Below are 27959 nucleotides of genomic sequence, written 5' to 3' on the forward strand. Positions count from 1 at the left end.
ACATTGTTCATTTGGCACTCTGCTTATATTGGTTTGTTGTTGAACTGGCACATTGTGTTCACCAGAATGGTTAGTGGCTTATGCACAGTCACCGGTATATGCTTCGCCAATGGGTTATATTGTTCAATGGTAGTGATGATAACTTGTTGTCATTTGGAGATAATTTGGTTATGTCGAAGACATGGATTGGATGTTTAGATTTGGTGTTTATCTTATTGGTCTAATTGGGTTGACATGTTTGCATTTACCGACAAATAGGTCTATATTATGGACTGGTACAAGATATCTATTCCAGATCAGCATGGCACATTATGGAGATGGTTTATTGATTGGATAATGTATTGAGCTGACATATTGTATCCCATCAAGACTTATTTTGTAATTGATTTAGTTGTAATATCTTTAGTGAGCCGACCTTAACATTTGGTCTTAGGTTTTGTATAAATAAATGTAAGATCTCATTTGTGAGATATGGTATGGATATGGTACGAGTGTGTTGCCAGGAATAATCATTATGTTATGTTGTCATATTATGTTTATGTTGTCGTCGGTAATAATGAGTTACGGCGGTCAGTTAGTTAGCCGACGGGTAAGTAGTTGGAGTCGCGACGGTTGTGTTGCACCCCTTCAGGTATTATATATTGTGTACCTTTTCTTCGAAGTGGCCGCAGGATAGTTGTATCAGATGTAATGTTATAAGCACTTGATGTACATGGACTGTTGAATTAATACAAAGACTAGTTATTTAATATATTTCCATTATGTTCTGTGCATTTACTTTCTGCATTTAATCGTCACCCGAGAGGGAAAACATTTGGCACCGTTGCCTAGATGAATTCAGGAATAGAAGACATGGATGGTGCATGGACACGATGGGCCTACGTGTCAGTGAGATTAACCTAGAGCCCGACGATGCACAAAGGGAACAATCATCATGGGACGTAGAGTGTGATGGAAAGAGGCAAAGGGGAAATTGAACCTTGCAATAATCTCGACACACTGCTGATATAAATTGTGGCCGAAAAGAAAAATAAAAATAAAAATAATAAGTTTTTTTGTGTACATGGTATGTGTTTGCTATGTATAGAAGTGACTTATGCCCAATAGACTAAATAAGGACAAAAATAAAAAGATACAAAGTGACAAATGGGAAGTGGCACAAACCACTTTGAATCTCAGACAACAGATAGAATGAAGGCGTAGGCTAAGGTAGCTTGCTAAGGGATGATCGGCCAAGGGGTTGCCTGAAGGGAACCCAGGAGGTGTCATAGAGGTTGCGGAGGCAGAGATGGATGGAGAGAATTACACTGTCATAGGGTTGCCCAAAGGGAACCGAGAAGGAGTCACGAAGGGTGCTGAAGCAGAACTCTATAGTTCGCCAGAATACCATCGTAGGGTAAGAAGTCAGGAAGAGTTGGTGGAACAAACAAGGAAAAGTCTAAACTTGATCGACGCTACCAAAGACTTGCTAAAGAATTTGTCCATTTCAGAGGACAACCGAAGAGAGACAACCAACCGGAGGGAGATAACAGAAGGTGACGGTATGACTAAAGGTGCCGAGGGAGCACAAAGGTACCGTACGGGAGGCAATTTGTTCGGTTCGGTGTCAGCAACTTTCTTTGGAGGACCCACAAGTGGAGGTTCAGTTGCAAGAGGCGTAGGATCGCCAGGTACAAGCACACAAGGAATTAGAGAAGCGAGACCCAGCGGTGGGATGGCAAGTAAACAAAAATTGCCAAAGTTCACAAGGGAGGGCAAGGAAGACCCCTTACGACACTGTTGTACATGTGAAACCATTTGGTTCGCCAATAGAGTGACAGACCAGGATGACTGGGTATAGCAGTTCCCAGCCATGTTACAAGGAGTTGCCATAGATTGGTACTTTGATGTGGACAAGCAAAAAGTGGCCATGTGGGCCAATCTACAGAAGGAATTCACGGAGGAGTTTCGGTTGCTCCGTGATGACAATGAAATTGTAACGGAGATATACAGTACCAAACAAGGTACCAAGGAGATAGTATGGGCATACAGTTAGAGGCTAAAATAACTCCTAGGTAAAATGGAAAGCCAACCCACAGATGGATTGAAGAAATGATGATTCGTTGAAGGGTTGAAATCCTCCCTACAGAGGAAGATGAAAATTGTACCCCCGATGTCATATGACGATGCCTATAATAGGGCAATGGACCTAGAGAGTGAACACAAAACATCAAAGAAGAAGAAAAGTAATAAATCCTCATCCAAGGATGATGACTCTTCACAAGAAAGTAGCAGTGACGAGGAGGCTGGAAAATGGGTGCAAGTTCTCCAGAAAGACATGGAGCGAATGAGAAAGGAATTCAAAATAATGAGAAGCACTGGTCAGAATGAAGGGGACATATGGTGCACTGAGTGCAAAGAGGAAGGGCACACAAAGGGTACTTGCCAGAAGAAGGCATTCTACGAGATTTGCCAAGTGATGGGACACTCCACCAAGGAGTGCCCATACAACATGAAAACCCAAAGTACGCAAATGAACCAGGTGTTGTTCATGGAGCAGGCCACAACATCCGCACCAGTGGGTACTGACCAACATACTAACACAATGGCATCATCTAGAGGATATTGGGATAACAGACGTGGAAGCGGAAGAAATAACAACAACAACAATAACAGGAACCAGATCCAGTATGACGCCAAGGGCCGGCCAATGATCCAGTGTAGGGCCTGCAACTAGTGGGGACACTTCGCTCACGATTGCACAAAGGAAGCCACGCCTCAGCACCTTTGCTGATGGTGTGGGCCTGAAGACCATGATGATGGAACTTGCCCAAAGTTTGGAGTGAACCTGCTCAACATTGACAGGATGGAGGAATAGGTATTGGCAATCACACAGGCACAGGTAAAGAAGGCGACATACCTGGACCCTCACACGGAGAAGTAACGGGCACTAGAGGCAAAGGCTGAAGTGGTGAGGGAAATGTTGGCACAAGGGAACACTCAGGAAGCGGCAAGTACTTCCCGCTCTGAGACTGAGGAAAATATCTTACGACAAATATTGCAGATGGAGGTACCCATGAGAATTCAAGACCTCCTGGAGACCATGCCGCAACTAAGACCGGCTATCTTAAACTCTGTACCTTCACAGGTGAAAAGGAGGGATGTCATGAGCCCCACAGCCAACCCCATGTTAAGGGAGGTTGTAAGCCCCACGGTCGACCCCATGTTGTTGGTAGTCAACAGCGGATGCCAACCGACTATGGTAGAAATGGGCATACTGGGGACTACCTTGACAGACACTATTGTGGATGGAGGGTCGGGAGTAAATGTGCTCCCAAAAGTGACATGGAAAAAATTGGGAAAGCCTACATTGTGGCCCCCCACGTTCAACCTACTAGGGGCAGATTAGCATGGGATTAAACCCCTTGGTACCCTCATGGGCTAGCAAGTGATGATTGGCACACAACCATTCATGTTGGATTTTGTAGTCTTGAAGCAGAAGGGGTATGATGCCATCCTTGGGCGTGGGTGGCTCATTGCAGTGAAAGCGAACCATAACTGGAAGCATAATACTATATCCTTGGAAAACGTGCGGAGGAAGTATGTGATTGATGTCCGTACACAGATGGTGAGTGAGGAGTTAGCATCCTCCTCCGACTTAGAATCAGAGGGAGACTAGTTGGGGAGGGCGGAGACGGACGCCGCTTGGAGCCTAGTGACGAAGGGGTGTTAGAATTGGAGGCATGCTCAGGGGACGACAGGGACTCCTTGAATGGTCTCTTTCACTAGTAGATGGAGGATTACAAAATATTCCAAAGCTACAATCACGAATTAGAGGAACTAGAGCAACCAATAGAGGTGTACCTGCCAGAATACAGAGAATATTGGAAGGGAGATGCCTTCAAAATCTTTATCATTCTTCTTCTTCTGTACAGGAAGGAGACCATGGTCCTTGTAGAATTTATGGCTCTAGGTCTTCTGATGGCCATTCAAAATAGACTTGCCACCAACGGATCCAAATTGAAACCATACCATGCGAAGTGCGCAGGGGACCTGAGAGGCTGGAAGGACACCCGAGAGGTTGGAGGGGGACTCGAGAGGATGGAAGGGGACTCGAGAGGCTGGGTAGGAGACTTGAGAGACACGGGACCAAAGCGGGAGACTCACAAACCGAGAAAGAGCAATCCTAGAGACAAGGAACCTGAGCCGAAGAATTTCTAGACAACTAAATTAGGAAATCAGATATAAAAAATAAATAAAATTTTTAAAAATAAAAATAAAAAATTAATAAAAAAATAAAAAAATAAAAAACGTAAAAAAAAAAAACAACGAAGATGCCACGGTGGGACCACCAGCGGTGGAACCAATATTGAATCCAACATTGCAGATGCTATTTTGAGCAGTACATTGTTATTGGATTTAACCATCCAACTGTAGTCAGTGTGACTCATATTTTGTGATTGAGCACCGAGCTCTAAGTGGTTGGTCTTTCTGCATGTGCAGACCCGATTTGTATACACTTACTATCTATAGTAGTATCATTTGATTGTGGGTAAGGTTTCCCACCGTGTTTTTTCCCTTACTGGGTTTCCACATCAAAATATTTGTGTCATGTGTTGTGGATGTTGTTTCTCTTTCTGTTTCATGCATTAAGTTATACCGATACTGCTATAACTGTTAATATATTTTACCGACATTTAAGTTTGGTTCACCGACACTAATTTTAAGTTGGAATAATTTTCATTTGAGATATAATTTATATACAAATGGTTAACAATAGATTCACTCCCCCCTCTTAGTTTTCCTTGTGGTTCCTACCAATTGGTATCAGAGCTTAGTCCTCTTTTTGCAGAGGCCTTACAGCTTGACAAGATCATATGGAAGTAATTATTTTTAGGAAGGATAGTCAAAAACTTGATGGAACTAACTATGGTATATGGAAGATCATAATGGAGACACATCTGAATTGCATTGGAAGAGATATATAGGATGTTACAAAGAATGACTATGTTGGTCCTACTCCGAATCAACCTCATCCACCGAAATTGGCTAAGGAGTTGGAAAATGATTGTAAAGCAAGAGAAGCACTTCTAAGCGTATTATCAGATCAGAAAATCATGGGATTGTTAGACCTATCTACTGATAAAGCTATTTGGGATAAACTGGAAACATTGAATGAGGGAGATACCACTATAAAAATTGCAAAACTCGAATGTTACTAGGTCAAGAATACAAATTTAAAAATGGAAGAAGATGAAAGAATTTATGCATTTATGGAAAGAGAATGAAATTGTTATAGGAATACAATAGGATCTATAAGTGAAGATGAAATTGTTTCTAAAGCTTTAAGATCTTTGCCACTGTCTTACAAAATGAAAGTGAGTGCTATTAATGAGTTGAGAACAATGCCTAATACATCAATATCTAGAGATAACTTGGTTGGAAAACTTTCAGTATTTGAGCTTGAGGAATTTGGTCCTATTGCTACCATCAAGACTTAGTTAGCTTTCAAAGGATCATCATCAGTGTCATCATCATCATCATCAGACAAAACTGATTGGAAATCACTTTATACAAAAGAACTTGAAGATATGAGGAGAGAAAATGAAGAACTTGAAGCACTATTTGCAAGGAAGATGCCTAAAGGTCCAGTAGGAAGTAAGTATGAAGGTAAAGCACCTTTCAAATGTTTTAATTATAATAAAATTGGTTATATAGAATCTAGATGTCCTGATAGACATGCAAGATTGAGAGAGGAAGCAAAGAGAACATATAAGCCTATCCCTGAATATAAGAGATACTGATTTAACAAAAACTAAGATAAGTCATGTTACTATGTAGATGAAGGTGTTACAGATGATTCAAATGAAGATCTAGCAAATACTGGATGGACATTTGTTGCAATAAAAGAATATCGACTAACACCTAGTGTCAAACCGGCATAGCAGGCACTAGAAGCTAAAATTGAAGAAAACGATGAATGGATCATAGATAGTGGATGCTCGCATCATATGACTGGTTATAAAAGAAAATTCTTGTCATTTCGGGAATGTAATGGAGGTCTAGTAAGATTTGGAGATGATATAGCTTTTTCAATCAAAGTAAGAGGCACTATATCTTTGGATGGTAAGAACAATACTGACAATGTTTATTATGTAGAAGGTTTAAAGCATAATCTTTTGAGTGTTGGTCAGTTGGTTGAGAAAGGATTTCAATTACAATTCAAGAATGAAAAATGCAAAATCATAAATAGAACTGGATTGGAGATTGCAACTGGTAATCAAACTAAAGGTAATATTTTTCATTTGAATACTAGTGATAAGACATGTTTGATTGCACATATTGATGAAAGTTGGTTATGGCATAATAGACTGTCATGTGAATTTTGATTGCACTATAAAGATCAGTTCAACTAAGGAAATAAGGGATTTACTTAATATTGTGAAACCTCATAATTCGGCATGTAAGGAATGTCAAATGGGAAAGCAAGTTAGAAGAACATTTAAGAGCATTACTAAAAATTCCAATAATATTATTGATTTAATTCATATTGATTTATGTGGTCCAACAAGAATGAGGAGTCTACAGGGTAATAGATACTTTATGCTAATAATGGATGATTATTCTAGAATATGTTGGGTTACTTTTCTTAGGGAGAAATCATAAGCTTTTGAAAGATTCAAGATATACAAGGAAATGGTAGAGAATGAAACCGGAAATAAAATCAAATGTTTGAGGTTAGATTAACTTACATCTAGGGAATTTAATGCATTCTATGAAGTGAATGGTATCAAAAGACAACTATGAGCACCCCAGACACCCCGACAGAATGGAGTTGTGGAAAGGAAGAAAAAAACTATTCTGGATACAACAAGAACCATGCTTATGGAAGAAAATCTACCTCATGTATACTAAACAGAAGCAGTGAATATAGCGGTTTATACTTTCAACAGAGTTCACATCAAAGGTGAAACCGGTAAGACCCATTATGAACTATGGTTTGGTCATAATCCTACTCTTAAATACTTTAGAATATTTGGAAGAAAATGTTATATTAGGAGAGATGAGTCTATTGGCAAATTTGATCCTAGAAGTGATGAAGGAATATTTGTTGGTTATTCATCTAGAAGCAAGCCATATAGATGTTTTATTAAAAGATTGCAGAAAATCAGTAAAATTACTAATGCGAAGATAGATGAACATTTTAGAGGAGATTCAAGGTCTGTAGATTCTAAATCAGTAGTTGAAATTATCATAAATCAACTAGCACAAATTGCACCGGTATAGAATGTAGATCCAGTCACACTGGCATCATCAGAGAACTCAACTGCGACTGAAGAACAACAACATGTGAATGTAAATCAAAATAAACCCCGGTATGTAAGATTGAATCATTTAGATAATCAAATAATTGGAAACAAAAATCAAGGTGTTATGACTAGAGGAAGATTGGCAATGAAGAGGTATGCTTAATTTCTCAAGTTGAGCCAACATTTGTTATTGAAGTATGTAAAGATGAATATTGGATAAAAGCAATGGAAGATGAATTTGAACAAATTGAAAAGAATAATACTTGGACATTGGTTCCCTAGCCTAAAGACAAAAATGTAATTGGAACTAAATAGGTATTTAGGAATAATCTTAATGAAGATGGTGAGGTAATCAAGAACAAAACAAGAATAGTTTGTAAAGGTTATTCTCATAAAAAAGGAATTGATTATAATAAAACCTTGGCACCGGTAGCCATGATTGAGGCAGTTAGACTATTTCTTGCATTTGCAACTCATAAGAACTATAAAGTTTATCAGATGGATGTAAAATTTGCATTTTTTAATGGAGATCTCGAAGAGGAAGTTTACATTGAACAACCTGGTGGATTTTCATTAATGGATGATAAGGATATGGTTTGCAGGTTAAGGAAAGCTTTATATGGATTGAAGCAAGCTCCCAGAGCTTGGTATGCTAGATTGGATAAATATATTTTGAAGCTTGGTTACACAAAAGGTAATGCTAACAACAACTTGTACTACAAAATCACTAATGATGACATTTTGGTTATTGAATTTTTTGTGGATGATATCATTTTTGGAGGTGAGGATGGATTATGTAAGGATTTTGCTAACAAGATGCAGGAAGAATTTGAAATGTCTATGATTAGAGAGATAAAAAAATTTCTAGGTTTGCAGATTTCACAAATAGATAAGGGTATATTCATATGTCAAACAAAATACTTGAAGGAACTTTTGAAGAAATTTGGTATGGAAAACTCTAAACTGGTAAGTACTCCTATGACTACAACTGATAAATTGACATTGAAGGATGATTTAACTCCTATTAACTCGACAAGGTATGAACCTATGATTGGAGGTTTACTGTATTGGACACAAACAAGACTTGATATAATGAATGCAGTATGTATTGTTTCAAGATTTCAAGGCAATCCTAAAGAAAATCATGAATCAACACTAAAAAAGATTTTTTGGTACCTACAAGGCACAACAAATCTTGGTTTATGGTATCATAAGAATGAAAATTTTAAGTTATGTGCATATACAGATTCAAATTGGGCATGACATATACATGACAGAAAGAGTACCACTGGCGGTGCATTCTTTCTTGGCAGAAGATTGATTTCATGGATAAACAGGAAGCAGACTTGTATATCATTATCTACAATAGAAGAAGAATATGTTGCAGCAACTAATTATACTCGGGTATTATGGATTAAGCAAATGTTGAAGGATATAAAGGTAAAATGCAAAGAACTGGTAATTATTTATTGTGATAATTCAGCAACAATTGATATATCAAAGAATCCGATATTTCATGTTAAGACAAAGCATGTTTCTATTAAGTATAATTTTTTGAAAGAGAATGTTGAAGCAAATGAAGTAAGATTGGTTTATGTAAATACTAAAGAGAAAATTGCAGATATCTTTACAAAGCCTTTGCCTAAGGAAACATTTGAATATCTCAGAGAGAAGCTTGGGTTAATTTCCCCACCGACAGAGACTTTGATGTTGTAGATTGGCATCAAACCAATAGGAACTAACAGCAAAATATTTTTCCGGCTTTGATGGAGGAGAGCTACTTCTCAGGGGGAGAAGTTAGCTGTATGTTATGTTTTGATTCTTAACTGCTTTGGCATTTGATGTCAAAGGGGGAGAGATATCTATGGACAAACTTTATAATTTGGGAGAGATGTATTTTGGTTTTGGTTTCTTTTCTTGATACAAATCTTTGTATTGATCTATCCTTGGGAGATTGTTGGTTTATTAGTTTTTGGCATTCTATTTTTGGCACTTAGATGTTTTTCCATCTAGTGTTGCCATCAATGCCAAAGTGGGAGATTGTTAGTATTATGGATGCCTTCATCATGTGTTGCATTGGTTTTTTCATTGATGTCAACACTTATCCTTCTGGAGGTCTACATTGTTGATTTGACACTCTGGTTATAATGTTTTGTTGTTGAACCGACACATTGTGTTCACTGACATGGTTAGTGGCTTATGCACAGTCATCGGTATATGCTTCACCAACAGGTTATATTGTTCACTGGTAGTGATGATAACTTGTTATCATCTGGAGATTATTTGGTTATGTTGAAGACATGGATTAGATGTTTGGATTTGGTGTTTTTCTTATTGGGCTAATCGGGTTGACATGTTTGCCTTTACTAGCATACAAGTCTAGGTTATGGACTGGTACAAGATATCTATTCTAGATCACCATGACACGTTATGAAGATGGTTTATTGATTGGATAATGTATTGAGCCGACATATTGTATCACATCAAGACTTATTTTGTAATTGATTTATTTGTAATATATTTAGTGAGCTGACCTTAACATTTCATCTTAGGTTTTGTATAAATAAATGTAAGATATCATTTGTCAAATATGGTATGGCTATGGTATGAGTGTGTGCAAATATTGAAGAGCGAAAATAAGCAGATCCTTGTGCGAATCACACAGACATTATTTGAAGGTTGAAGGAAGGTTATGAAGGTGTTTGGCACTCATGTTAAGAGCTTAAACCAGTACTAAATCCAACATTACAGAAGCAATTTTGAGCAGTACATTTTTATTGGATTTAACCATCCAACTATAGTTAGTGTGACTCCTATTTTGTGATTGAGCAGTGAGCTCTAGGTGGTTGGCCTTTCTGCATGTGCAGACCCCATTTGTATACACTTACTATCTGTAGTAGTATCATCTGATTGTGGTGAAGGTTTCCCACTGTGGGTTTTTCCTTACCAGGTTTCCACGTTAAAATCTTTGTGTCATGTGTTGTGGATGTTGTTTCTCTTTCTGTTTCATGCATTAAGTTATACCGATACTGCTATAACTGTTAATTTGTTTTACCGGCATTTAAGTTTGGTTTACTAATAATAAGTTTAAGTTGGAATAATTTGCATTTGAGTTATAATTTATATACAACTGGTTAACAACTGATTCACCCCCTACCCCCCCCCTCTCAGTTGTCCTTGTGGTTGCTAACAGAATCATCCATTACATGGGGACAATTCCATCTACTCTTCATGAAAAGATAATGTTCATATACAATAATAAACTACAAATAATTGAAGTTGATAAAAATATACAAACTCACATATAAGAAGAAGATGTATATTGACCTCTTGTAGCTTGTTTACTTCTTTAGCAAAATATGATCCACTATTCTCCTTTTATAATAACACTGATTATTTTTATAGGGCTCTTTGGTGATGATTGGGGTTCATTATATTTTACACCCTCCTTTGGACAAAACAAAGTCTCACAATCTACACCCAAGGCCTTGAAGGAGTATTTTTAATCATTTGTGCAAGCTTCTTCTCAATTTATTTCATCATATTCTTCTTCTCACACATGTATTGATGATGATTGAGACTCTTTAGGTTTCACCTCACATGGATTAATTGAATCTAAGATTGACCTTTCTAATCTTGAGATCTCAACATGCATTTGTGCAAAAGAATTGACCCTCCTCTCATGTAAATTGTGCTACTATTTATACGTGTGATTTAGAGACACATAATGGGCTTGATTTAGGGTGCATTTAATAAGGAGTTAAGGCTCTTGTGAAACCTACACTACATTCTTTTGAAGAGGGTTTAGGTTTATAGTCTTTTCCTTTTTCTTCATCCCCTCCTCCATTGGTTAACGCCTCTAGGTTTTCCTATTAAGAGCAATCAAACCTTTCTCCTCAAGAGGAATGATTGCTACTCCTCATCTTCTATGTAATCTCCCTATCTTCAATCTAAACAAGAATATATTTTGTTGAGGCTTCTCAAAGCCCACTTTTTAACTCATCCTCCTCTTTTCAAAGTTTATTGTATTAAAAAATTATTAGAATCCACATCAATCATGATATTTGCAATCAATATGTTAGTTTTTTAAGCCTTGTAAAATAACTCTAAAACTAATATCCTCATCTTCAATGTAAACAAGAGTATGTTTTGTTGAGGCTTTTCAAAACCCTCTTTTTTACTCATCCTCCTCTTTTCAATGTTTTTTGTATTAAAAAATTATTAGAATCCACACCAATCATGATATTTGCAATCAATATGTTAGTTGTTTAAGCCTTCCTTTTAAAATAACTCTAAAACCTCTAATTGATATGTAAGTCTTCTAAAATACAGTATATTGATTATTGACATGAGAACTTATTGCCCACTTGAATAATAAATTGGGTATCCATTTTACTAATATTTAAATATTTTCTTATTAAAATAACTTTAAATTTTGAATTCTTCTCAATATTTATTAAATAAAAGAGTGGCAAAAAGGACTGCATAAAACATTTTAACAATGGGAGTCCCAGAATAGATTTTACAGTGATGGTTACCAAAATGATTGGAAGTTCTGGGTGGTCCAATAAAACTCTTACTGCATCCACGTAACCCTGCTCTTTCTGAAGGCAAGGACGTATTGGACAATTTATCTCATGCTTTTCTGCAGATTCCGTATTATACAATCTGTAAAAGGTAACCCACTAATTTCTTTTTCCCGTTCTTCTGGATATGTAACCATTAAATGCAATTACTACACGATACACAAATTTACAAATACACGGTATTCCCTAGCATCGACTCTTATCTTAAATATTGTCCGGGTTGTTGCGTGAAGCAGATGTTCGACTCTTATCTTATTGTTATAAGTGGAATAATTTCAGAGTACCTAGTCAGAATGATAGTGACCAGATACCTACTTTCACAAATAGTCCTGTAAAACCTTACAAGCCTTCCATGTTTTATAATGTTATCGTGAAATGTTTTACTGTCTCATTTATATCATTTTATTTGTAACAAGCCTATCCACAATGACTTTAAACTAGACGATTAATCCCATTACAATCATAAGTCTTAGAATCATATATTCAAAATATCTATGTTATTATTAATATATTTTGAATAATGAAATATTAAAAAACAATTAAATTATAGACTAATCCTCTAAAATATTGTTTAAAATAAGCTTAGATATATTATATTAAAATAAAAAATAATCATTCCAAACCACTGCCATGATAGCAAATGGAGACTCCTATAATCCATCATAATAGAAGGTACTGCAACAATATCAACATAAGCAAAACTAGTTACAAGGACAAGCAAAAAGCAAAAAGATAACAACACTCCAACAGGTTGTATCAGTAAATAAAATTACAGAGAAGCTACCAAAGACCCATAGCAAGCGGTTACCATTTGAGATCTTCAACAATAGATAGGGAGGCCACTTTCACCTGCATCAGATTAATACAATAAGAGTATTATTAAACATAATATCAGAAATTGTAACTTGAAGAATATGATATGAGAATTATACAGTCCTAGCAAACATTATAAAACCACAATTTTTAAAAGAAGAAAAGAAACTTACTGAGAATATATTGTCAACTGGTAGAAAAATAGTTATATCCGTAGCCAATAATAATTCCCAATACAATAGCAAGAGGTGGAATTATATAGATGAGGGTTTCTTTGATTTGTTTCTTAAGTCGGGCTTGGATTTCCACAGTAGCTTTGAAATTATACTCGATAGCCCACAATATTGACAGCAAAATGAGCGAAAGTGCTGGTGCAGAAAAAGCTGTCAATATCTCACCCCATAACAACAATTCATATTCATAATGATCATCCATTTTTTTAGAATTCCGGGGAATTGTAACTAGGATGGTTGCACTCAAGAATGCAAGCCCCGTAGAGATTATAGAAGTCCCCAAGCTCAAAACTGATAACTTGGGCAATAATGAATGGTCTGCAAAAAGCTTTGTTTGCAACCGTTCTCGAAATAACCAGGCAATAACAACGGAGAGGGAGGAAAACATGGCAAGGCTATCAGAGAACAAAAACACTTTAAAAAGGGTTTGCAATACCATTCGAGCAACTCCAGTATGTGTAGAGGCAGCGGCGCTTGATGTAGGGGCAGTTCCATTATCGTCCTCGTCAATTCCACCTGGCACAGTAAAAATGGCTGCAAATGTAACGGTGGCAATGAGTGATGCCACCAGTGTGTCCACATCCAATATTTTTTCAGGTACAGTGCTCTCTTGTTTGAATTCCATTGAATTCAAAGGTCTGGAATTTGCTATAAAACTTCGAGATCCTCCGACCTCTTTTAAAATCCCTGTGATCTTGGTAAAAGTTGCAGGAGCAGCTTTGTCAATTGCTCTAAACCCTTCATTATTAATGGCTTTCACATTTACAAATGGTAAAAGATATTCTACAAGCTGCACAATCAGAAGAAATATTCACCTTAATTGTTTTCATAAGAAATAACATAAACATACACATTTCAAGAATTTTTTGTAATTTATGTTTATGTTGTCTATGAGAAAGTTGTCCGTTTCCCTATTAATTTATCTCCTATTTCGAATTTAAGATATTTGATAAGAAAAAGGGCAAGAAGAATCTTCAAATTCAGTACAGTAGAAAAGAAAAGAAAAAGGAAAACAATTTCAAATTCATAATGGTTGGAAAGGAAAAAAATCTATATTTTCCAACCTCTGGATCCCCTCCATTAATGATGGCCAAGTGTAGCAGTGTATTTCCAGAGATGTCTCGGTCATATTTCAGTAGTTCTGCCATTTCTGCTGTCTTGTCTTGAGGGAGTAGCTTCTTCACTATCTCAAATTGATTGTGTTCTACAGCAAAGTGTAGAGCAGTTTTAAGATCTGAACTACGAACTTCGGTACAATATGGCATTTCTGTCAGGAATTTATCCATCATCACTTGATCACCCTTTATTGCTGCTAAATGAACTGCACACCTTCCAAACTTATCCTTCTTTGTCATTAAGCTCTTGTCAAACCAATTTATACAAAATCTCCAACTTAGATTTTTCTTTGCAATTAGACTCACAGTATCTGCGTCGCCCCCATGAACAGCAGAATGCAATGGAATGGCACCGTAAATATCAGGAATAATCATAATGAACTGCAAAATGTTGCAGAAACTAGGCCTCTGAAGTATCAACTCTACTATCTCTGCAACACATTAATATTAGAATCAATAAATGGAAAATAAAAGACAAGGAAAAAAAATATATAAAAAGGTAAAGGTTATACAACAAAGTTAAGATCATAGAAATTGAAGTTAGGAAGGATGGTTGACATGCAAACAGGAAAACTTTCAAACTGGTGGAAGAATGCTTTACTAGCATGTTACAACCATTAAAAGGAGAGACGTAATCTGATCAAATGTAAAGTATCTAATAAAACTACGGTACTCTACACTCAAAAGAAAGAGTGGTATCAGGACTGCATAACATACATTAAAAAATGGGAAACTCAGAACAGATTTTAAGGTAGGGTTTACCTAGATGACCTCCATAAGCAGCAACGTGAAGGCAAGTTTGATGGTTCTCCCTTGGCCAGAGGATGATATATACCGGCGTGGCTTCCACCAAAACCCTCACTGCGTCCACATGACCGTGCTCTGAAGCTATTAACAGAGCTGACTCTCCAAACTGATTGCGTTTAGCTGCTGCGCAATTGTTGTAGCGGAGAAGAGTACGAATTATCTTCTGATTTCCCCGCTTAGCAGCTTCGTGGAGCGGTTTATTGAGATCAGCATTGCGAACTCCAGAGAGGCCTTTCACATTTTGAAGAAACCATTCAACCAGCTCAGGATGGCCTTCTCTCGCAGCGATGTGCAGGGCAGTATTTCCTTCAAAAGTAACTTTCTTCAGTTGTCGAGGGTCAGAGTCTTAGAAATTCCTAAATATCTCTTTATCGCCATTTTTGGCAGCTTGAAAAACTTCAGCATTCATCTTTGTCTAGCACACGTTTGAGTCTTCTCTGTCTCTGCAATTTGTAAAGATGGATTGTAAATCATTTCCCACTTTGGTCTTAAAGCCATTGACTTGTGGAAAATTTCACCTACTCTCGGGCATATTCTGTACCATACAGAATTTAAAATCTACGCCATAATTTTCTTTTCGTTCTCTTTTGTGAGGGCCCTATGCTGAGAATTTGATCGATAAATTCCTGTAAAATTGAAGAGGACTGAGATTTGAGTTTGACTGTTTAGCACAGAAATGTGGTTCATAAAACCAGATTCCACACTCCAATGGCTCTCAGTCAAATCCTTGCCAGTAAAAATTGACCTGATATAGACTTTTTTAATTAGTATTTGGTGGCCATTTTTTACATCAAGCAAAACTTCAGGATTTATCTTGGTCTAGCAACCACTTAAGTCTTATCTATCTTTGCAATTTATAGAGATGGTTTATATTTTTGTAACTCATTTCCAAAGGCAAGGACTTGCTGCAGAAGTTTACAGCTTGTACTGTACAATACTTAAAAGCTCTATGTCACAATTTTCTTTTCATTTTCCTTCTGTGGGGGACCCATGTTGAGAATAAGCAATATGATCACTAAACTATTGCAAAACTGAGTGGGAATGATGCTTGAGTTTACGTACTATTCCAAGCCGTAGCTCTTAATTATATTACGACACACAGTTGTGGTTCATGAAAAGAGATTCCTCACTTGATTGTCGACTATCAAATCATTTTCCATAAAAATTGACCTGATAAAGGCTTTTTCCAATATATTTCTTTGTTGGTGGCCTTTAGTGATTATTTTTTAGGCGGTTAGGTATTTAGGGTTGTCACAATTCAATCTTTTATATGCTATTTACTCTTCTATTAAATTTATTTAAAGGGTATATATTTAAGTACATTTTATTTATAATTGGGTATGTTAGTTTATTTTTTAATTCAATTTATTCATGGTATGTATTCAATTTTATTTGTGAGGTTATGTTGCATTCATAATTGAAAGTAATAGTTTATTATTTTATCAAATTCATTCTTGCTTACCCTTAACATTGTCTATTTTAGACCTAGCATGACTAGAATTAGATATTGAAGCAATCACCAGCTAGGAGGGACCTCAAAGAGATCAATCCCGACAGCTTAGCAAGAGTAAACACAATGGAAACACAAGGACATGATGGAGGCAATGCAAAACAGATTGTATTATATCATGAAAAGTGATTACAACGAACCGGTAACAACCCGGTTACAGTAACTAGCTCATAGGCCTACTAAAACATGTTCAAAAAATAGAACAGGTCACAATCGTGACCTCAAATCTTAAGATCTATCTTCTATGCTCTGTCTAAATTCTTTGATTTCATTCTAATGCTCTATTACAAGGATTTATATGATCCAAGGGGATCTAGTTGGGCCCAAAAGGGAACAAAACCCAAAGAACAAGACCTAACGTGTAAACCCAAGAAGGTCGGCCTCCACCAGAGAAATTCCTTTGGAAAATCAAAAGGATGAAGTGTAGATCATGGGGAAAGGTTGGCCACATGCCAAGGAACATTGGAATCAACGCTCAGGTCTCCGCAAGCTACAGAAAGGATTTCATAGATCACCAATGCAAATAGGTCCAAGCAACCAGTAACAGAAATTTGTCCCGGAAACCAGTAGTGATAACTTGTCAAAAAATGATCCAAATGCTCCACAATTTGGGAATAAGGAAGATGATCAATTCTTCAAGCAAAATCCAACTCCGCAGGTTCCGGTGAGCCAAATCTAGGACACACAGAAAGAAATGTTGAAACTCCAAAGAGAAAGTAGAAAAAAAAAGGAAATATGTTTGGCTGATGAAAGATTGCTGTGAACCGGGGATGCTCCTATGATGTCTCTTTTGCCAAAATTTTAGTTAAGATTGTTTTCTTTTCTTTTAGAAAAACCAAATTTTAAACAAAATTCATCTATCACTTAATGAACATTTTAGATCTTGTCATCATTTTCCTTCTACTTTTCTCTCTTCTACTTTTCTCTCTTCTACTTTTCTCTCTTCTACTTTTCCTCTTGATATGATAGAAAATGAGATCCTTGGCCTATGGACACAGACTAATATCTCAAATATACATTAAATATTATTGGAACATGAATAGGTTCAACTACAATCTTGATAGGAGCACTGAACACTAAGAATTTTGTTCCTTTGTTGCAATGGAGTTGATATTGTGAAGTGTGTGTATAAGATTTAGGGTTAATGATAGCAAAATGATAGATTTGAGCAATAACAATAAATTATAAAAGGAATGTTAGACATAGTAGGCTAGATATAGAGAAAAACCTAGATCTAAAAAATGGAGTAAAACTATCAAACATGAGTGTTGGTTGCCCTAGCACGAAGGTGTTTGAAACTGACAAATAGGAGAAGGAATGTAGTCAAGAGGCTTTTAAGATCTATCTATATGAAACCCAACCCAAAATAGCATGACAAGGGTGTTGGGCACCCTCATATAGGTGCATGTGTCCATTCAAAATTTGTTGCAACCTTTAAGAGTCTACTTTGTGCCCCTTGTACCACTTCTGCTATCAGATATGAACATACAAACTTAACAAAATGAGGAAGAAGGGTTGTTTTGTATAGGGTATTGACTAAGTCAAACCCCTTGTTGGTTTTCACTCCTCCACAACAAATATGATGATAAAAAGAGTGTTTGTCCCACGTAGGACAAAGACTAAACAATAATGAAAATATTGAACTGGTAAATATCACCTCAAGTATGAAAACCTTGGCATGGAGTTTCACACAAGGCTTGATACTAATTGCTACAACATGTGAGTTCATGTTTCCATCATGAATAAATTTGATGTATTTGATTATGATGTTGTAACAAAATTGTATTCTTGAATGATTTAGTTCTTAATTGTAGATTTGTAATCGAACCGCTTGATTAGGCTTGATTGGAATTGGAATTCATTAAGAACAATTAGAATATAAGAGTTTGAAATGAGACTCAGAGTTGTATTTGTATGCTACTTACACTTTTTTGAATTTAATTTTTGAGGAAGGTCAACACCCAAGGGAAAATTATCACTAGGTGCATAGCAAACATTCATTCTTCAAAAATTGTAATCAAACTCCCTAGATAAAATTCCCAATGCCCTAGGTTTGGGAAAACAAGCAATGAAAAAGGTCATGAGTAGGGGAATGTGCAAATTTTATGGAAATGATCTCAAAACTAAGTACAATTAGGCATAAACTAGGAACATCTATGGAAATGGGCCCAAATTGTGTGTGAAATTGTAAAGGTATACAATTTATGGCACCATATTTAGCCCCCATTTTAGCTAAATTATGACTTATGCTCATACTCTTGATAAAGTATGAAGAAGAAAAAAATTCCTTCGTGAACATATTGAAAAGACAAGACAAATCCAAGATGAACAAGATGGCATCCTTTACAACTTAGGATCTTATCAATATATAATGTCAAGATAAAAGGAGAAGCACAAAGTGAGAAATATGATCGTTATTGGTAACATACATGGAGCATACACAACACAAAGTATGACATCTTGGACTAGTAAGATTTGTAGATTCTTACTAGGAGCTATATATCCAAAAATATAAGGTCTGACATCTAGGACTAGTGATATTGTTACTTACTAGGACTGATGTTACTTATATAGAAAGCATGGCCTCTAGGACTAGTAATATCCTTATATATTTACTAGGAACCATGTCCAGAAGGTGTCACAAGGCTATCAAGTTGTGTTATGCTAGGTGACTCATGAAAAAGTGAAGGCCTCACAAGGGCTAGCAAGTTGTGTTTCTCTAAGTGAGCTTCATTCCAACTGAGATTACAAGGCCAAGCAAATCTCTTTGTTACTAAGTAATTATGATATAATATTGCAAAAGTGTATTTTGATAGCACGAGAAGGTTCATGGTGTGTGTTCAAAGTGTACAACCAATCGTATGATGTGTACAAAGTGAAACACATAAAGGAATGTATGCTGCCACTTTAAAGTAATTGCACAGGCCAAGAAAGATAAATTGCCTTTAAGGTAGTATACATTCAAAGACAGGCATCTTGCAAAAATGAAATGGCCCCAAAAATAGGCAATTCAAGGTGTTATTACATAAAACCAACAACATGTAAGTGAACATAAGGGATCCAAAGATATAGGGTCATTATTTGTATATGATAAATAATGTATATCAATACGATTATTTTGAATCAACCTCATCCCCCAAATATGGTGGATCTACATGTTCAAAGGAGGATGAGTGTGCATAAGAAGGAACAAAGGGGTTTTGGGTCAAGATGGAAGAGACAAAAAATGAAGTTTGAACTTTTTCCATCATCCCAAAATGACAACACACAACCTTATTTAGTACAAAAGAACATTTACACATAACATATATATGACAAATAAAGGAATGGTGGTAGAAATAGAAGAAGTTCACAAGGTTGGTTGATTTGTATCCTTGTTCCAATGGAGCATGAAGTGTCACCGAAAGAGATCTTAAAAACCAAAAGACATGCCTAATAGCACATCACGTGGAATCACATTACATGAAAGAAAACACACAAAGGCATATAGGTACCATAATTATTGCCACTATTCTAGCTTCTTGTATCTCATTTCATATGTCACATTTTATCCATCTTTAGTTAGAATGATTTATTTTATCAATGAGTATTCTCTCCAAATTATATATTTCCCTTCATCTTTTGTATTATTTGAACTTGTCTTCAAGAAATATTAGTATTATTTCACCATCAAAATTTTAAAATGATTTATTATGTTTAGTTAATATCTACTTAAAGGAAGAATCCAAATATTAGTTTTATATACACTCTATTAAGATAGATTCATCATATTTTATTGATGAAAAGGGAAAAAAAATAATCATGTAATGGGTATTTGATACAAGATTCAATAAAGGTTGTTTACTATTTGTGTGCTTAGTGGTGGATAATACTATGATATATGAAGAAGATGCCAATAGCACCATTAACAAAATCTCACAATTACACATATCAATCATGAAACCATTTCAATCATGTATAAATATTTTTGTTAACACATATATTCCCCTTTCCTATAGTCTTCTTATGTACTTGATATTCATAGCCTCTAATATCATTTGCACTACTTACATACTTTCATACAATATATTCAAATAAAAAATTATTATTATTAATATCCTAGAAATAAATACAAGCAACTTTCATACAATATATTCAAATAAAAAATTATTTTTATTAATATCCTAGAAATAAATACAAGCAACCTAAGCATGGTAAAGTTATAATAACATATGAAATAATATGTTAATAATTATTTATATTAATTGTAATTTTCTTGGATTGATTGATTATAATGCTGCATTGTGTGATGTATGCCCACCCTATAAATAAATGCTCACAAATTATCATATCATTATAGTTACTTGAATAAATGAAGAAATAAGTCAAATGATATATATATATCAAGGCTTGTCAACATTGAAGAACCTAGACCTCTTACTTAGATCAAAACCCAATCAATTTATGTGCATTTCAATCGGTTCGTTCTTTAGACACTAAACAAGTCAGTTCTCCAAAATATTTATTTTGTATAAGCATTACTAAAAGACTTTTTCAATGCCACTCATGGTTCTCTATGGGCTACTCTTGTTGAGACATAGAAAACTACATTAAACTTAAGAAGGACCTTGGGGTTGTGTATCTTAAATATATCATACTTTGTGATATAGCACACTTCTTAATAATCATTTTATGCTATAGTATGTATGAATAGCTGTATAATATTTTATAATGTTAACAATCTTTAATAAACAAAATTCATATTTTCTTGGTTTATTAGATTTCATGTATATTGGTTTTATATTAATCTTTCTATAGTAAAAGAAAAATAATCTAAGCTCACTTCATTTTGTGTTAAATAAGGTTTATTATAAATTGCTATATAATAATTTAATACAATGTAAATAAACAATCACATAGAAAAAGTATTATTTATAAGAATATAAGACTTTAAACATTCTGCTTAAACATTATATATTCCAAAAATTAAATAATCAATAATAATTTTAAAAATCATTTTTAAAAAAATAAAATTATTTCATTTATATCAACCATCTATATTCTTGAACTATAAAAATATATAAAAAATAGTAAAAACAAGATATTTATTACTTAATCATGTAGAAAATAAGCTTAATCCAACATTAGGTCTACCTGTGGAAACAATCCAATCTTAATGTAGTTTAAACTAGTTAGAGAATAGGACTAATTGACACCAAATCCGTAATGTATGAAATTGACGTATAATTTGTGCTTTAAAAAGAGGATGGGGGAATGAAGATAGATCACAGTTGCCAGAACTTGAATGATTGCTTATCCACATAGTTGGGAAAAGGAAAAAAATACATTGTTCAGAGACAAAAGCTACCCACGCGAATTTCATTGTTCTATGCTCTTTTTCAGCAATCATGAAGAATTTGATAGAAAAGACATAATCAAGAAAAAAAAGAGGTTGACAGCCGGCAAAACTGGAAAATTTCACTTAAAAATATATAATCATATCTTTATCTTTTTTTATATAGAAAGTATTAGTAAATTATGTAGGACATTGTTCGATTTGTTTTATTCCATAACTAACAGTAAGTCTTTGCTAGTAAAAACTAACCTGATACAGACTATGTTGACAATTAACGATGGACGTGTCTATTCTGATTTCAAAACGGCAGTGCGGATTGACTAGCACGCATGGTTAGTCGTGTGTTTTACACCGTTCATTTTGCAATAAACGACTGTGATTGACAAACACGTCACTATCACGCTGTAAGGAAGGTCTGTTTTGGAGCTGAATAGCTGCAGCCATTAACGATTACATCCGCAGTTCTGTTTAGGCATTGTAGCATCTTCACCATGTTGTGCTTAGTCCTTATGGCATCTTCAATTCAATTCTTCAATTTTTACTAATTTTAATATATTTCTTTGCCTTTAATATATATGTAAATTGCGGAAATCTCTGCCAGTAAAAATTGACCTGATATAGACTACTTTAATAGCTTTAATATGTTTCTTCGCTGACCACCTCTAGTATAGATGTGAAGAGGGGTATTTCTTTTGGGCTCTATTTATATACTTTACGGTTGTCATTTTAAAATTGATTTAAGTCTATTCAAAATCTTTAATTGCTTTTTAATTTAAAATGTCATATTTTAATAAATCTATTAAATTATATTTCATTAAATTTGTTTATTATTTGTGAGATTTTATGACACTATAATTGAATGTGGTAGTTCATTTTTTTATGAAATTTATTTATAGCTTTATCTTAATTTTGTTTGTTATGTATCCACACCTAAAATTAGATATAATACTTTGTCAAACCTAAAATTAGATATAATACTTTATGTCAGAATAGCCCGAGTTTTCTACCCCTCATTTACAAGGTGCCCCACATATAATTTGATGTGGTAGTCTACTTGTCTATTAAACTCTCTAAGAATTGTAAGCCCTCTTGTTTATTGAGCTACACTTCACATAAAAATAATCTAAAGTAACAATGATAAAATAACTTCAAAAAAAATCCGTATACGAGATAAATCAATCATTCCAAAGAAAAAGTGACAAAAGAATATGAAAACTTGACTGTTATTGTCCCAGAAAATCATGTGCAAAACTAGTGGGGCCTTCAAACAACTTGCAATGCTGGTTTTAAGGCCGTTGGGACTAAAATATATTAAGGTAGGGTTATGGAAACATTTTATGTCAATGTTCACAATTTCTCATAACTCGTATGGGTTATGTAGAAATAGAAGTTTTGGCCTTAGGAGATTGGTAAAAGGAGAGAGAGGGAGAGGGGGATTGGGAAAAGGAGAGAGAGAGAGAGAGAGAGAGAGAGAGAGAGAGAGAGAGAGAGAGAGAGAGAGAGAGAGAGAGAGAGAGAGAGAGGGAATTTAGGAAAAGAAGAGGGGGAGAGGGAGAAGAAGAGAGGCGGGGATGGAGAGAGAGGGAGATTGGGAAAAGGAGAGAGAGAGAGAGAGAGAGAGAGAGAGGGAGAGAGAGAGAGAGAGAGGTGGGGATGGAGAGAGAGAGAGAGAGAGAGAGAGGGGGGGAGAGGGAGATTGGGAAAAGGAGAGAGAGAGAGAGAGAGAGAGAGAGAGAGAGAGAGGGAGGGAGAGAGGGAGATTGGGAAAAGGAGGGAGAGAGAGAGAGAGAGAGAGAGAGAGAGAGTAGGATGAGGAGAGGGATAGAGAGGGAGATTAGGAAAAGGAGAGGGGGATGGAGAGAGGGAGGGAGATTGGGAAAAGGAGAGGGAGAGAGGGAGGGAGAGAGAGAGATTGGGAGAAAGAGAGAGAGAGAGAGAGAGAGAGAGAGAGAGTAGGATGAGAAGAGGGGGATGGATGGACAGGGAGAGAGAGGGAGAGAGAGGGAGATTGGGAAAAAGGAGGGAGAGAGGGAGAAAGAGAGAGATTGGGAAAAGGAGAGGGAGAGATAGAGAGGGAGGGTACGAGAGATAATAGGGGATATGAAGAGAGGGAGATTTGGAAAAGGAGGGAGAGAGAGAGAGAGAGAGAGAGAGAGAGAGAGAGAGAGAATAGGGAATAGGAAGAGAGGGAGATTGGGAAAAGGAGAGGGAGAGAGGGAGAGAAGGAGTGCGGGGGGAGAGAGGGAGATTGGGAGAGAGAGAGAGAGAGAGAGAGAGAGAGAGAGAAAGAGAGTAGGATAAGGAGAGGGGGGAGGGAGAGAGAGGGCATAGATGGGGAGAATAGGATAAAGAGAGGGAGAGGGAGAGAGAGAGTATAGGAGAGAGAGAGAGAGAGAGAGAGAGAGAGAGAGAGAGAGAGTAGGAGGAGGAGAGGGTGAGAGACATGAGATAGAGAGAGAACAAGAAGGAGAAAAAGGTGAGGCAATCAAAAAAGAGAGAAGTGTGAGGGGGAGAGAGATGATATAGAACTCAAGGAAGATAATTAGAGCTCAGAATAGACAAAGACAATGATGGGGGAAGGAAGATGAGAGAGAGAGGAAAAGAAGAGATACATGCATGTATACAAACATTTATCTATATAAATATATGTATATATAACTATAGATATGCATATATACATACCTAAACACATATTATCTAGGTATGTCTAAAACATGTGTAGTAAATGCTAAGTTTACAAGCATACATTATTATGTCTTGATAACCTGTATGGGTTTTGTGAAAAAAATGTTCTTAGTTCTTCATAACCCGTACAGGTTTTGTGAAACAAAAAAAATGTTTTTAGTTTTACATAACCCGTACGGGTTATTTAAAACTGTGAATAGTACTTTTTATTTTTCAAAACCCGTCCGGGTTTTGGCTTGTTAAGAGAGTTGGAAAACAACCCTAAGGCTTGCAAGCCCATTTTCCCCCCTTTTTTGTCGCTTTACACATTTTTTCATCCTCCAACATGATTTCTTGACTTCATCGTCATCGGGTTTATAAATGATCAAGTGGGTATCTCTAAAATTACCACCATAATCTCACACATCTTCTTTGTTTTTTGGCCATATAATTTTTTCTATTTTTGGACAACATTAGCATAGTAAAATTTTATTTTATTTATTAGTGCCTTGACAGTCCTCACAGACATATTCTACTTTTTAAAAAAATTGTATTTTTTATTATGATGCAAGTTATGCCCAGCGTACGAACAGGTACCAAATGTTCAGGATGTGATCACTTCCAAAAATCATTTAAAAAAAAATACTCAACTTAAAATTACAAAACAATACACAACTTGTAGATCTCACTCTTACCTATCATCCTACCAAAGGGTTTTGCAAAATAATAAATTTAAATATATATGTTTTGCAGTGCATGAAAATAGCTATGTTATATTTTAATGAAAAAATCAGGAACAATTTTTTGTATGTGAAAGGTTTGACCCCCTTAATTTTATCCAATTTTTTAAAAAATTAGTAGTTTAGAAACTAGATTCAGAGTACTACAATTCTTAATGTTTTCTCAACTCCTAGTTTTGAGTGCATGACCTTCAAATAGCTCTTTGAAGTTCAGGTTTACCTGTTTTCAGAAAAAAAAAAAAAAGCGGCCACTTATACCCTCCCTTTTTGTTCACCATCTTGGTGCCCTTACCCTATGAAATGAATGCTCTAACTAAAGATGTCTTTATTAAAATCATGCATTGCAAATCTGTACAAGAGATTTGGGGAAAACTTGAAAACATTTATCAAGGAAATGAAAAAGTCAAACAGTCTAAAATACTCATCCTCAAAACTTAGTTTGAGGAAATGAGAATGACAGATGATGAAAAAGTTGTTGAATATTTTCTAAGGATTGATGAAGTTGTAAATGGGATGAGAGGTTTAGGTGAAGAGGTTGATGAATTCATAGTGGTCAAGAAAGTGATTAGAACTCTATTGCCTAAATATGAAACTAAAGTTTCTACTATTGAAGAAAAGAAAAATTTAAGACCCTAGATGACCTTCATGGAACCTTGATTGCGTTTGAAATGAGAACAAGTAAAGTTGACAATGCTAGTTTATCATTAAAAGAGTTTTCCTTCAAAACATAGAAGAAAGAGGATGTGGATAGTGAATCAAAATTATCTGATTCTTTAGAAGCTCTCTTAGTGAGAAAGCTAAAAAAGAAATACATAAGCAAACTCCCTATGAAATGCTTTGCTTGTGGCAAAGCTAGTCACTTTGCAGCCCAATGTCCTTATATAAAACAAAATAATGATTATTACCAAATTGAAAAACATTATAAGAAAAAGGTTTTCAGTCCTAAATAGAAGTTCAACTTTAACAATTTTAAAAAGAAAAAGAGTCTAGTCTACAAAGAAGACTTTGATGATGAATCAGATGACTCTCTAGGTGATGAAGGTGAAACCTTGTTCATGGCTGAAATTGATTCATCTAAAACTGCAAGAAATAAAACGGTTAGTAAATTGAATAGTCAATCAGATTCTAAGAACTGTGAGATAAGTCTTGAAGGTGAACTGCTTTGTGCCCTTCAAGAAATTAAAAAACTCAAGAAACTCATCTCCTCTCACGAGAAAAGTTTAGATAATTTGACTATCTCTCTTCAAAGTGAATTAGATGACTCTAAAAGCGTTATAGGGAATCTTAGATCAATACTTCCTGACAAAGAACAAGAGATTCTAGCACTCAAACAACAGGTTAACTCTCTCAAAAATCAAGCTGAAGATCATGAAAGAACCATTCACTTGCATAACATGCTAGGGAAACAAAAACAACCTACGAACATAGGTGAATGCTCAAATTTTGCAGACCAGAATATAAAAACTGATAGTAAGAAGCTTCTATTTGAAAATAAGTGGAACAATTTTAGATTTAATTCCTTCAATGGATATTGCTTCTTTTGTAACAGATTTGGTCACAAAGTGAGCACATGCAAATTCATGATGCCGAGACCACCAAGATTTGGTCAAAATCAATATTTTGGCTTTCCTAAAACAATCAGATGTTTCAAGTGTAACGCTATTGGTCATACTTCCAATCAGTGCAAACAAAATAAACCAAATACAAGAAAGGTTTGGAGATCCAAACAAGTTCGTAACATAGAACAATCCATGCTTGTTTAAACTGCTTTTCTCTTTAGTAAGAAAACTTTATGGTTTGTTGATAGTGGTTGTTCTAACCACATGACATGACACTCCAACTACATTGGACAAAATTGCTCTATCCTTAATGCTTTAATGGATGTCCATGCCCTGTTCCAAGGATCCCATTTTGGCACGGGCTAGGAGGATGTTGGAAAAGGTTGCAGAGTCCACCTTTAAACTTGCGAACTGCATTTGCTTGAAAGTTCCTAAAGCCATTTAAAAAAATTGATTTTGTGAACCCATGTGAACACGTTTCTTTGAGGCATTCTGTTCAAAAATTCATACGACTTGTCTATAATTCTGCACATTCTGCAATCCTGTCACATTCAATGAGGCTACAATTTTTGGAGGTATTTTGTCACGAATAAATTTTGTGCGTATCCTGCAATCATGGCATTCCATGAGATCACATTTTTTTGAGGCATTTTGTTAAACAGTTACTGCCCCTGTCTCTGCTTCCATATTTTGCATACATGTCTACCAGGTCAGTTACAACTACAGCATTTGACGGATTCCATACCCTGTTCCAAAGCTCCAATTTCGGCACAGGCAGGGAGACTACTAGCAAAGGTTGCGGATTGCAGTTTTACATCTGCCGATGGCATTCGCTTGCAGGTTCCTGAAGGCTTTTTAAAAAATCATTTTGCGTATTATCCAGGAATCATAGCATTCCATAAGACCACATTTCTTTGAGGCATTCGATCAAACTGGTTCACATCCCTTGTCTGTGCTTCAAAATTTTGCATGCATGTCCTATCAGAGCATTTCACATGGCTTCCTTGGCTGCGGTGACAACATTCCATGAGAGGATCTCTCTCTCTCTCTCTCTCTCTCACATATGATCAAACCTACCAAACTTTACAGCAGCGCAGGAGAGATTTTGAATTCAGTTGTACTATAGGCGGGAACTGGGCAGTTGAGTATAACATCTCTTCGAGGTGGCTTATCAAACAGTTCAGGTGCGTTGCTTATGATTCCACATTTGCATGCACCTCTGCTAGAGCATTTCCAACTTTAATATCTGGCAAAAACCAATTTTCTGCAACTCTTGCTATCATCGTATTCCATGAGATTGCATCTCTA

The 27959-nt window shown here is 35.7% G+C and overlaps 2 protein-coding genes across 2 annotated transcripts; both read right to left on the reverse strand.

Moving 5' to 3' along the window:
* Positions 1 to 12462: 12462 nt before the first annotated feature.
* LOC131048771 (ankyrin repeat-containing protein ITN1-like) lies at positions 12463 to 15524 on the reverse strand. The gene is made up of 4 exons (XM_057982844.2): positions 14799 to 15524; positions 13986 to 14467; positions 12862 to 13711; positions 12463 to 12724 (listed from the first exon to the last, which is right to left on the reverse strand). The coding sequence occupies exons 2-3, from the start codon at positions 14409 to 14411 to the stop codon at positions 12875 to 12877; spliced, it is 1263 nt and encodes a 420-aa protein (XP_057838827.2). The 5' UTR covers positions 14412 to 14467; positions 14799 to 15524; the 3' UTR covers positions 12463 to 12724; positions 12862 to 12874.
* On the reverse strand, positions 14735 to 27934 carry LOC131876140 (uncharacterized). The gene is made up of 4 exons (XM_059220934.1): positions 27869 to 27934; positions 27397 to 27502; positions 14872 to 15149; positions 14735 to 14740 (listed from the first exon to the last, which is right to left on the reverse strand). The coding sequence occupies exons 1-4, from the start codon at positions 27932 to 27934 to the stop codon at positions 14735 to 14737; spliced, it is 456 nt and encodes a 151-aa protein (XP_059076917.1).
* Between the last annotated feature and the right edge of the window lie 25 nt (positions 27935 to 27959).

This window comes from Cryptomeria japonica, chromosome 5, assembly GCF_030272615.1.
Source record: "Cryptomeria japonica chromosome 5, Sugi_1.0, whole genome shotgun sequence".
Taxonomy (NCBI): Eukaryota; Viridiplantae; Streptophyta; class Pinopsida; order Cupressales; family Cupressaceae; genus Cryptomeria; species Cryptomeria japonica.

Bases quoted from the DNA above. Each gene is read 5' to 3' on its own strand.
- LOC131048771 (XM_057982844.2), bottom strand. From the start codon at position 14,411: ATGATTATTCCTGATATTTACGGTGCCATTCCATTGCATTCTGCTGTT. The intron at 13,712-13,985 runs GTTGGAAAATAT...CTGATTGTGCAG, and splicing joins TTAATGGAGGGGATCCAGAG to CTTGTAGAATATCTTTTACC.
- LOC131876140 (XM_059220934.1), bottom strand. From the start codon at position 27,934: ATGATAGCAAGAGTTGCAGAAAATTGGTTTTTGCCAGATATTAAAGTT. The intron at 27,503-27,868 runs GTGCATGCAAAT...TTTTTTAAAAAG, and splicing joins TTGGAAATGCTCTAGCAGAG to CCTTCAGGAACCTGCAAGCG. The intron at 15,150-27,396 runs GTATGGAATCCG...TTACTTTTGAAG, and splicing joins AATTGGAGCTTTGGAACAGG to GAAATACTGCCCTGCACATC.